At 35.9% G+C, this 13,307-nt stretch overlaps 1 protein-coding gene across 12 annotated transcripts in view; it reads right to left on the bottom strand.

Annotated features, from left to right (window-relative positions):
* Window positions 1-13,307, bottom strand: part of LOC150091249 (tyrosine-protein phosphatase Lar-like) — a 1,641,114-nt gene that overhangs the window by 692,521 nt on the left and 935,286 nt on the right. For all 12 annotated transcript variants that reach the window (XM_090374921.1, XM_090374965.1, XM_090374991.1 and 9 more), the window contains one exon: window positions 1,298-1,585. In XM_090374921.1, coding sequence (XP_090231047.1) covers window positions 1,298-1,585 — 288 coding nt within the window. The remainder of the gene's footprint in view (window positions 1-1,297; window positions 1,586-13,307) is intronic.

Here is a 13,307-nt window from a genome sequence, read left to right as displayed (position 1 = left end):
TCCAGCAGCATTTTCTAAACATCTCTATTATAAATGGAGAGCATTTGCTCACTGGTTGACTACTTAAGGAATGGATAATGAGGAAAGTTGAATACTCTGATTGCTCGTCTTTTTTTTTAGGCACTTATGTTGCACATTACCTTCATCAGAATTATACCAATCTGGGATATTTGAGCTCAAAGGCTCTAATGCTGGATAATTTTCTTTATCCATTTCAGCTCCTTTCTGACCTAGGGGATTAACTTCTCCACCCAGGTTACCAGCACTGCCATGGGGAGGCAGGAGCAGTGCTGCTTGTGGCCAAGTGCAGGAGCTAGTACAGTTAGTAAATAATAAAGAGTATAGGAAAAAGGCACTTTCCTTTTTCTGGGTCTCTTTTTATACTTTTAAAAAGTAGAGCTTATTAACAGAAAGACTTTTAAAAAGAAATAAAAAAAGGAAAAACTCAGTCGATCTAGAAAAATTGCTCTAGGAATCACAGTAGAAATAGCACAGAAGATCACTTGGCCTCAAGATTTGCTTGGCACCCGGAGCCTTTTTCCTGTTGTAAAACAATAATAATCATTGTTTTATATGTTGCCTACTTAAAAGTAAATTCACTTTCATACATCACTAAGTGATGGGCCATTCCATTTAGATTTAACAGGAGATACTGACATACTGGAATACATTGTTCTCTAATATTTTGTTAGGACAGTGTCCATATTGATCTCATAAAAATTGATTAGTTTCACTATTTCAGGATTCACTAACTGAAGCCTTGCTACAGTTTGCCAGATACTGATATTCCTTAATGCTTTGCTACAAATGTTAAGGAACATGACTATCTAGTAAATCAAGTGTCTCCCATTCTTTCTCAAGATTATCTATTATTAGCATTAGTAGAGGCATATGATGCAAGAAAGCAAGCTTATGCAGCATCAGCCAAAAAAAAAAATAAATAATAAATAAATAATTAAGATTTCAAAGAGCATTCTTTAAAAATACATTATTTAATTTGCTTATTAATGGTAAAAGCTATTAATGGCATCTTTTCTTAACTAATTAGCCTATGTTCATTCTGAAAGCATGATAATCCAGTTACCTTTTTAACAGTGAACTACCTAAACATTTAAAAAAATAGAGAATATTATTAAATTTTCCAATTCAAAACTTTGTGTTAAATGGTTGTTTTAATATAAGCAGGCTGTGAATAACTTTGAAGTTTAACTATCAATTACAGAAAGTATCTAGCCATTTGAACTGTTACAAGAAATAGCCAAAATTTAGAAAATATGTAAAATTAGATTCACCTTACCTGTTTCTCCAGTGGTAACCACAGCAGGTGTACTAGGAGAACCCCGACCAATAGCATTGACAGCTATTACATAAAATTCATATTCAGTGTAAGGTGTCAAATCCCGAACAGTATAAAACATAGTATTAATACCGCTGAGTTCACTGTACTCTTGATTAGCTTGCTTTGGTTTGTACTGAATGACATAATAGATGATATTTTCAGAGCCAATATCATAGGACCAAGACAGCCTTACAGAAGTAGCTGTGACATCTGAAATCTGTACATTTGTAGGTGGCCTGGGAAGAGCTAGAAAATAATAATAATAATGAGAGAAAAATAGCTAAATGCCCATGTGTTAACATTTAAGATGGAGAACGAGTTCATAACAGAAAAGAATGTCATTAAATATAATGCAGTTTAGTTACAGAGAAGATAATTTAAAGGTTTCCATTTCATATTAAGATTGAAAATCACTATCAATTTTTTTCTTTTTAATGGGGATATTTTCATTGCTTAAAACTTTCTTTTAAGCAATATACATAAAAAAACCACTAAGTATGAACAAAATAAACATGGCATGACGCTGTTAAATAAAATTGTTCACATAACCTTGAAATAAGTTTTGTATCTTCTGTATTAATCATACATCAAAAATCATCATCAACTTTTTCAAAATCCTTGAACTGCAGATTACTAGATGTGTAGCGTTTAATGAAAGCAACCCCAAAATTTTGTCATATAAAATACATATATTTTTTAGTTTATTTTCTTGTAGATTTCTAATTACAAGGTTAGAAACTTATCAATGCCATAGTTGAATTTAGGACAGCAAATTGTTGATATGGTGAACCGAAATAAAAATAATTTTCTGGAGAACACTACTACTAAAAATCTCATTAATTATTTGAGTGATTTAGTTTAAAAATTTACTTCAATTTTTTTTTTATGAATCTACTTACCTAATATGTTTTTATAAAAAAAATTATAACTATACAACTGGCATATTTTTTTTTTTATAATAGAGATAGATGGAAAAACGGTGACAGGTTTTTCACATAAGGTAGCTCATATAGTGGAAAGGGTGCTAGCCTTTGGTTTGAAACATGATGCTTCTATTAAATAGTTTTGCAAGTTATATACATTCTGGAAAAATATAGCTGCATACAATATCACATTCACATCAAAATGGAATGGAAATTAAATTTTTTGCTACTATTCTATGACCTGAAGAAATAACAAAACCCAGAGAGGTAGTGATTGAAACTGCAGGAAAGAAAATAACAAAGACTGTACTGAAGGTAAAGGCTACTGATTTTATTAACTTCGAAAATATAATAAGCTCACAGTTTAAAATTTCCAGTAATGACGAAACTCACTTGTTCATATTGTAATCTGCCTCATTGAGGTTTGTTGCAGACATTACTCAAGTGATTGTAGCTAAGGCTGATACCAGGAAATTTAAAATGCTGATGGAGCTAATATTCAGGCACCACTTCTAGGTCATGTGGGTCAAATTTCAACAAACTCCAGTTGATAAAATCATTGGCATTAAGGAAATATATATAGTTGGAGGAAGATGTTCTGTGAAAGTTAATCCTGATTGCAGGAATGCAATACTCAGAATATATCTTGATTAAAGGAGTGAACAAGATGGGATCCCACATGCACCTGGAATCTCTGATCAACAAGTTCTTAATAAAAGAGTAATGTGGTCTCTGAGGTCTTTCAGAAGATCCAACTGACAAGCAGTATCACATGCTTTTCAATATCAAAAACAGACTGATACCAAATGCTCCAACTTTATAAAACAATCTCAGAGAGGATCAACTTTATAAAACAATCTCAGAGAGGATCAACTTTATAAAACAATCTCATTAGATCAGATGATCTAATGCTGATCTATTTCTTTGAAAGCCACACTGCATTTCAGAAGTATATTATTTATTTCTAAGCATCATAACAGATGTACACTGACTATTCTTTTTACAACTTTGTACAGGCAACTTGTGAGTATTGCATTAGCATTAGTAGACGCATATGATACAAGAAAGCAAGCTTATGCAGTATCAGCTAAAAAAAAAACAAAAAAAAAAAAAAAAAAACACTCCCATTTCACTCCTCTGTTTGTTCCATATACTTGCCCAGCTCATACTTAAATTTATTTAGGCTATCAACTTCCACAACAAATGATGGAAGTCTGTTCCACCAACCCAAATACCCGCTGGCTAAAGGCAAACTTCCGCACATCTATCCTATATCTGTCTTTTCTCAATTGTAATTTATGCCCTCTAAGGTGATTATTCTGAGCAAGAATCCTATCAGCATAGAGCATGCTCAACCCATTCAAGGCTTCATACACCTCAATCAGATCATCTCGCAGGTCCCTAGTCTCCAGACACTATAATCTGCGAAACTTAAGCCTTTCTTCGTAAGAGCAACCCTTCATTCCATTCACTAATCTTGTTGCCCTTCTCTGTACTCGTTCCAACAGCTCTACATCCTTCTTAAACTGAGGCCTCCAGACCTGTATACAGTACTCAAGGTGTGGCCTGACCACTGCCTTATACAAGGGAATAATCACCTCCTTATCCCTGCTAGAAAAATTCCTGTATATGACTGACAAGACACCATGTTTGTTTGTAATTTGGTTTTTAGGAGCATTAGCAACTAAGGCCATATTGCTTCTGGGATATGCGGTGGGCAGTCCCTGACATTTCTGCATCCTCCATATTTGGTGGTCACGTGCTGGAATCCTGGTCTAATCAAGAAGCGTGTGCTATGCACTGATGCTCCTGCCCACCTGGCTACGGAGGCACCATCCTACAACTGTCTTTCCTCAATTTGAATTTATGCCCTCTCAGGTGATTATTCTGAGCAAGAGGAAGAATCCCATCAGCATTGATGGGATATATATATGTAATGGAGAATATTTTATATGTACAAATTTTAATATTAAATATTTTGATCGATATTTGTGTGTCTTTTCGCTACAGTTTATAATTGATTAGGAAATATCCTATGGCATAGATCGCGACTCACAAATACATATGTTACATTACGGGAATATGGCACTCACTTAGCGCTGATTCACTTAGCGCTTTGTTTTTCGGGAACAAATTATCAGCGTTAAGCGGGGGTCACCTGTAGTTAAAAAAAAAAAAAAAAAAAAAAAATTTCTCCTACTATGATATGAAATACATATACTGTAAGCTCGATATTGAAATAAATATATATATATATATAGTGTTATTACTGCATTGGGATATAAGTTTAGTGTAGTATTTTTAATTATATTGAAATTGAATTGAAATCATGTCTCAGACCCAGAGCAGCAGAACAAAAGGTTCAAGGTAGTGAGAGTGCTGTGGTTCAGGGGAAAATTGAGGGGGGGAGGGTCTTCTGAATCACAGCCTTTTGAAATGTACTGCATGTTTTTTGAAGTCTGTGGAGCTATCAGAAACGGGCGAATATATTGCCAAGGGGATGGCTTTGTGTGTGTTCCATGTAAGGAGTGTGAGGTCACCATGAAACAAGAATACACAAGCTGTGTTAGGGTAATTAAGAGTAAGAACAAGTCCATGTATACTTGCACATACACTAATGCTAGGAGTATAGTAAATAAATTTGATGAATTTAAAGATTTGGTGAAGACATCAAGGCATATATTATTGGGATATCAAAGGCATGGTGTTACACAGATATAAGAAACGTAGAATTGGAATTTGAGGAGAATGATGTGTACAGAAAGGATAGGAAGAGGGGGGGGGGGGTTATGCTTTATGTTGTTAGTTAAGAAACTAAATCTAAGGCAGTGCATCCAGTTGACATTGGTGGACAGTGCAATGTTGAGTTAGTTTGGCATAAGCACTGGGAAGGGAAAAAAAGAGTAGGAGTGTGTTATAGGTCTAATGACTCTGATGAGTACAATGAACAATTGTGCAGAGAAATAAAGTGGGCCAGTAAATCAAATGTCTTATAATGGGGCATTAAAACTTTTCAGATATTGACTGGAACTTGTGGGTTACTCAATCACACACTTGTTGACATAACAGTGCCAACTTGGCATTGTTATGGGCCTTTATGAGAGATTGAAGAACAGGGTGGATGCCCTGAAAGGATTTAAACTGAGAGGCCCATCAAGCTCTCATCTGCCCACATCAATGCCAGAGCTTGCACTTGATCATCAAGCAACACAGTGGCAATTCCCAAAGCAGAATGTGCTGGTCTCAGAGGAACTAGTTGTTGTTGGTGACTCTACTGTCAGGAAAAGGGAAATATATTGTGCAAAAAGGATAGATGGGATAGTACCAGGGAATGTCTGCCATGGTCAAAAGTTGATGATGTTGTAGAACAGATATCTTTTAAGGGTGCAAAAGGTGATATTGTTGTACATGTTGGCACTAATGACATTAAGAGAAGGAAACACCTGTAAAATTACTTAACAAGTATAGGTCAATGTTGAAAGAAGTCGCAAGTTAGGGTTAAATTTTGAAGTGTCTACAATTCAGTAAACAAGTCACAAAGGAGGTCGGGCAAACAAAGGCAGATTATGAGAAATATTTGGCAAAAGATGCAAAGAAAACAGGAACGACTACTTTATTTATGTAAAGTCTAGAAGGAAAGAGAAGGAATTAAGGAATTCTATAGTTCAAGGAATTAATCTTGGAAAGCTTTCATGCCAACTAAGAATTAATGTTCAAGATTCAGGCCTAAATAGATGTCAGATGAACTAATGAGATTTGTGGCAGATAAGAAAAATGTGTGGGATGAATATAAATTATCAGGCAAGACAGAGGTCTATGGTAGATATTAACTAGTCTGTAATCAAGTTACAAAGGAGATTAGGCAAGCGAAGGTAGATTACAAGAAATCTTTGGTAAAGGATGCAAAGAAAAACAGCAAATACTTCTTTACTTATGTAAACACTAGAAGGAAGTGGATGAATCAGATTGGTCCACTCAATACCAATGGTTTGGCTGTTGATGCTCCTGCTCAGATTGCCGACAAATTAAATAAGTATTTTGCAACTACATTCATACGAGGAATACTTAGGGATGCTGGAAGTTTATCAAACTCTGAGGGAGCTAAATAATTTTGTAATAACTGAGAGAAAAGTGGAAGAGAAATTATTGAAGTTAAGCATAAGAAAGGCACCTGAGGTGAATGAGATCTATCCATTTATATTAAGGGATGCAGTAAAGGAAGTAAGGAAGCAAACCCTTAGCTATAATTATGAGAGCATCCTTGGATTCAGGGAAAGCCCTGTGGACTGGAAATGTGAAAATGTATCCCCAATTTACAGAGGGGATCAATGGGTGACACAAGTAATTACAGACCTGTTAGATTAACTTTTGTTCCAGGGAAAATGATAGTCACTAATAAAAGTAGTAATGCAGTATCATCTAGACAAGGCTGCAATTGTACTTCAAAACACAGAATGTGTCTATTAAGGGGAATATTTTGTTTGACCAATTAGATTGAATATGATGTAAAGAAACAGCACAGTCAATCAGATGAGAGCTATCCCCATCTACCATCAAAGCCAATCAGGGATGAGGTGGCCGGAGATAGGAGAGAAATACTCAGTTCAATTGTTGGTATACTATCGTTGGGCCACTATTCTAGTGTCAGTTTGTGAGTTTTAATTGAAAATTGTTGATTAAATTAATAAAATAAGAGCCAGCATGTCTAGTAAGAGAAATGCAATAAATCCAAGTGAATGCGGAAATGTCACTAAAAAGTCACATAGATCTATCAAGTTGGAAAAAAAGATGGAGGTAATTCGCAGAATGGAAGGTGGTCAGACACATCTTAATGTGCATAGAAGTATAAATTTGCCTCCATCGACTGTGAGTGCCATAATGATAAATGCAGATGAAATAAAACAGTCATTGCAACATGCTATGACAGTAAGCACAATGCAAATGAGTTATAGCAGACGGTCATTGTGGGTGGATAACTTAAATAAAAAAAAACATTCCATTGACTTACGCTGTTATTACTGATAAGACAAAGTCAATTTTTGAAGATCTTAAGAAAAAAGGGGGTGGTGATGAGACATTTTTAGGTAGCAAGGAATAGTTCATACGATTTAAGTCTCTAAGTACACGCCACTATGGGAAATTAGTCATGAGGCAGCAAGTGCAGATGCTGAGGCAGCTGCAGCATTTCCTGCAGAGTTTCAAGCCATTTTAGAGGAAGGTAATTATCCTCCTGATCTCATTTTTAATGTTGACGAAACTGGGCTTTATTGGAAAGAATTGCCATCACGAATCTTTATTGCCCATGGAGAGCAGTCTGCACCAAGCTTTATGGTTGCAAAACACAGGCTAATGCTTCTGCTGGGTGCAAATGTCTCTGGCACTTTAAAATTAAAAACAATCATGGTGTACCATTCACAGACACCAATGCACTCAAGGGCCTATATAAAGCCATGTTTCCTGTCTACTGGAAATGGAACAGGAGGGCTTGGGTGACAAAGAAATCTTCTTGATTGACTGCCCTACAGTGCTCTGTTTTTGTCAAGAGAATGAGTTACCAGGATATCATCATTCTTCACTTGGTGATATTCACACACACACACAATTTTTTTTTTTTTTGGTTGGTGCAGCAAAAGCCTAAGGCTTCCTTGCACCATATGGATAATAATAAGGCTCTTCTTCTCTTGGACAATGCCCCTTGGCCATTCTGCAAACCTTGCTGAAGTCGGAGCATCTCTGGATATCAACGTTGTTTTGTATGCCACCAAACACCACTTCAGTTTTGAAACCAATTAACCAAGGGGGGGGGGGGGGGGTAATAGTAACCTTTAAAGCTTATTACCTCCACCAAAATTTAATGTGAAAGGAAAAATGAGATTAGGAGGGTGTTATAGGCCTAATGACTCTGATGAGTACATAGTACATGGTTTTGTGTATATGCATATGACTCTGATGAGTACATAGTTTTGTACTCATCAGAGCCAGACAAAACTATCAAGGATTGACATTTTGATGGGCATTAGTAACATCAACACAGATTGGGAGGAGGTATCACTGAATTGTTTGAATGGAGTGTGGTGCAAACTTCTCCCACAATTTATGCACAACTTCAAAGGATCAGAGTCGGTGGAGAATATTGTTGAAGATGTTAGCAGGCTGGCACAAGAGGTGGGATTGGACAAGGTTACAGCTGAAGATGTAACAGAGCTGTTGGATGGCCATAGACAGCAGCTCCAATGAAGACTTAGCTAAAGAACTAAAATTAAAGTAAAGGCTAAAGAACTAAAAGTCTGTGAATAGTACTACAGTCCAGTCTGGATTTCTTTCCCCATAAGTTGAATTTATGGCCCCCAGTTCTGGAATAATTCATAAGAATGAATTGAGACCTGATCGAGATCCATTCACTATGGATTTCAATCAGATCCCTTCTAAGGTGCATAGTTACCAAGCTCAAACTCAAAAATATTTCCTCATATGGACCCCTCTCTTTTGCCAATCTTAATGGGCGAGGCTGCTCATCTCTGTGTCCTTTAAAGATTGAGGTCTTTTTTAGTTGATGCAGTCAAAAAATGATGCCCAGTCCAACAACATTGCTTTAGCAAAGTTGTGGGACTAGGCATCCAACCAAGCACTATGCTGCCCATCAAGGTGAGCTCATACTACCTAAAACATTAACATACAGAAATGATTTCACTTGTAAAAAGATCTAAGAATAAGTGATACCCTGCACAGAAAAAAATAACCAACAGAAACTCTGTACTCTTTAGATAGTTGAATTTATTTCTAAAACTGGTTCACTGCATTTTATCAATTTCTATTGGTTAATTTCATTATTTGTTTTTATCTCGTACACATGTAAATACTTTCTCTTAATTTGTACTGTTTAAATTCCACCCCCACCAGACCAAGAAATCTTGCAAAGAGCAATGGTAACATGTGGTTCCCTAAATGGCTACAATTATCATTTAAACTTTTCCAATGTAGTAAGTGCTGCTATTATTGGGGTTTAATGATGCATGAGCTGCAATGGCCATACTGCACTTATTCATATGCTACTGAAAGAAAGAGGTTTAAGAGTTAATCAAAAGTGCTCATATAAGCAAATTTGTTTCAAATAACTGAAAAATTCAATCAAATTAACTTGTTTCCTATGAGATGATGGCTAATGGCTCAGATAAATTTCACCAAGATATAAAGCCTGCAGTCCTGTGAGAAACATAATTCACAGTCAACAATAGACAGTATGCTCCTTGACAGTATGTACATTACCATCAAGATGGTAATGTACATACTATCAAGGAGCTTCAGCTATGAAAAGAAGAGGGATGCATCAGATGGATGTGACCAATCAGCATTCTGACAATAACAACTGCCTTCCTTCTTCCAACTGATTCCTATGAAAAATTGGAGCACCACAGTGGTAGTTCAGGTTTAAGCTGAAAGAGCTTGTTAGTTTTAGAGTGGCATAGTTGCTTCCACTGAGGGTGGCATGCTCAGTGAAATAATATTGGATAAAAGAATCAAAGATTAATAGCAAAAGATAATCCTGTAGTAAAGTGGATGTATGCACAGAAACTAGTGTACAATTTAGTAAGGTGTGCTTATCAAGTATTGATTCATGTAGTTGTCCTCACTTGTCCATTTGAAATGATCCACAAAGTGGTTGGCCCCAGAATACACTGAATGGAGTCAGTGTATTTATAATAAAATCATCCAAGTCTGCTTCAGGGTATACATGACTTTTCCTTTTGAAGTGATTCCTGCTAAGACAGTGGTATCTTAAAATTACTTAGTGTACAGAATGGAACTGGTACTTTAATAACAAAATCATCACACACCCAGGGTTCTGAGCTGGATATCATCATTCTTCTCTCTCTCTCTCTCTCTCTCTCTCTCTCTCTCTCTCTCTCTCTCTCTCTCTCTCTCTCTCTCAGGGTAACTCGGAATTTTTTTTTAGCTGGTGCAGCATAAGCCTCAGGTGTCCTTGCACTACTTGGCTAGTAATAATAATAATAATAATAATATCTGTTTCAGTTTATGCACGATTCAGTGGAAAATATAGGGAGATAAGGGTGAATGTGATGGTGACTGCAATGTACACTGCAACTGCTTCTAATTAAGAAGATAAAGATATGCCTGGATGGAATTCTGGATACTACTAAAATGGCAATGCCTCCATAAGCTGTTTGTTGAATCTCCTTGCCAGTAAAGTGCTTAATTTAATTTTTAATTGAATTGGACTCTAGGAGTTAAATTTGTTTTAATTTGAACATTTCCTTGCATATTTTTTCTCTTGCTGTCTTGGAGCAAGAGAAAAAAGGAACTGGACAAACTTTCACTGACATGCCAAGGCTTACTTTAGAAATGACATCATTATGTCATTTCTAAAGTGAGCTAAAATTACTAAAATTAATTGACCTAAAATTACTAAAATTAATTGACCTAAAATTACTAATATTATTTTTAATTAAATAAAACTGCAAAAATAAGTCAAACCAATTATTCATTAAAAATTCGGAGGCCCTGCTATGACCAGTTTCAGTTCTAATGACTCCTCATTAGGTAGTCTTCAATTAGTAACTTTGTATAAAGCAAGGAATAATGTATAGGGTAAGAACAAGAAGTAAGGCTGTGATTACTATGATTTCGATGGCTGAACCTTGAAGATGTTGAAATCACAACAAGTTTCTCAAGCATTAAGTACTTTTTATTTTATCTATATCTTTTCCGGGTTTTCTGTAGCTCCAAATCCCATTTGGTAGCTCCTTGTCTGTTCCTCTCAGTCATCTAACTTATATATTCATTAATGTTGTTGGGCTCCTTCTGCCAATATATGCAGTATCCCTAGTACATAATCCATATTACTATATGTCCATATTCCTCAAACTCTAATAAATACATTTTATATATATAGTAGTAACAGTAATAATAGAGGCATGTGATATAAGAAAGCAAGTGTATGGGCTTATGTAGCATCAGCCAAAAGGGGAAAAAAGAATTTCACCAAAACCACTCCCTCTTAAAAGTTTGTCTAGTTCCTTCTTGAATTTATTTAAGCTATCAACCTCCACAACGACAAATGGAAAGTTTGTTCCAGCAATTATCCACCTGCTGGCTAGAGGCAAATTTCTGCACATCTATTCTATGACTGTCTTTCCTCAATTTGAATATATGTCCCCTCAGGTTCGTAATCTGAGCAAGTGGAAGAATCCCATCAGAATTCAGAGTGCTCATCCCATTCAAGGCCTTATACACCTCAATCAGATCACCTCACAGGTGCCTAGTCTCCATCCACTGCAATTTGCAGAATTTAAGCCTTTCTTGGTAAGAGGACTCTTTCGTTCTCCTCACCAATCTTGTTGCCCTTCTCTGTACATGCTCAAGCAACTCTACATCCTTCCTAAAATGAGGCCTCCAGGCCTGTACACAGTACTCAAGGCATGGCCTAACCATTGCCTTGTACAAAGGGATAATCACCTCCTTTTCCCTGCTGGCAAAATTCTTGTATATCATTGACAATACCTCATGACCTGCTCTGGAAGCCTGTCTGCATTGCTCATAAAACTTCATATCTGACTGCACAATCACTCCCATGTCTTTTTCATTTTCTATCAACCTAAGTGTAGTACCACACAGTTGGTACGTTCCTCTGGGGTTACTTCTACCCATATGCAGTACTTTGCATTTGTCAATGTTAAACTTCAGTTGCCACTTCTCAGCCCATCTGCCCAAATTTTCTAGATTCTGTTGCAGTAGCACTGACATTACTCTTGTTAACAACCCTGCCAACCTTTGTATATCTGCAAACTTCGACACTAAGCCTGATATACCTTCATCAATATCATTGATAAACATATAAAACAACAGTGGGCCCAACACTGAACCCTGTGGGATTCCACTACTAACATTAGTCAATGAAGAGCAGCATCCATTGATTAAAAACTGTCTTCTCCCACTCATCCACCCTTTTATTGATTCTAGAAACTTACCCTTAATACCATACTGCTACAATTTGTACAGTAATTTTCCATGTGCAACAGTATCAAAAGCTTTCCTGAAATCCAAGTATATGATATCAAAATTATTTTTTGCATCTAGTTCCTTTGTAACCACATCATAACATCCAATCAAATTTATCAGACAAGACCTTCCCTTAACAAACCCATACTGTGTCTGAATTATTGCTGAAGTCTTGTCTAGATGATCCTGCAATGCATCTTTAACCAGTGACTCCATTATTTTACCCAGAACAGAAGTTAAACTAACTGGTGTGTAATTACTCGTATCACCCTTAGATCCCTGTTTGTGAATTGAGGATACATTTGCACATCTCCAGTCCGTGGGGACTTCTCCTGAGTCCAAGGATGCTCTCATAATTATGTCTAAGGGTTTGCTTAGTTCCTTTGCCACCTCCTTAAATATAACTGGATAGGTTCCATCAACCCCAGGTGCCTTTCTTATGTTTTATTTCAACAATTTCTCCTCCACTTTGCTCTCAGTTATTACAAAATCATTAAGCACCCTGTTACAGTCTGATAAACTTCTGGCATTTTCCTCAATTAATAACTCGTCATATGCAAAATACTCATTCAGATTATTATCAGCTATCTATTTTATATATAGATATGTATGTAAGCATAGATAAGATTACATACATATATGTAACCTGATAAAGTTTGCATTTATGCTTATATACTTTTGGCATCCTTTACTGCTGCTTTGCAAGTTTTGGTGTACAGTATTTGTCATACACCTTGTTTATTCATTTTTGTTTTTATTTTTCCGTCTACTGTAACTTTGACCTTAAAATGACATTTAATACAAATATATTATATATATAAAATTATATACAATATGTATATAATTGTATTTTAAATGTATGTTGAAAAATTAGTACAGGCAAACAAAGTAGATCAGCATACAAAAAAAACGATACTGAATCCTCTGAAATTATATAAATACATAACTATGTTTCACACATTCTGTATGCTAAGTAAAGGAAAAACTGTAATATCAGCAATAAATTTTTGACATTAACCTTCCATCAC

Source organism: Mastigoproctus giganteus, chromosome 1 (assembly GCF_048544385.1).
Source record: "Mastigoproctus giganteus isolate SK-2022 chromosome 1, ASM4854438v1, whole genome shotgun sequence".
NCBI lineage: Eukaryota > Metazoa > Arthropoda > Arachnida > Uropygi > Thelyphonidae > Mastigoproctus > Mastigoproctus giganteus.
The sequence above is the reverse complement of the archived record's forward strand: the minus strand, read 5'-3'. Positions and strand labels throughout refer to the sequence as shown.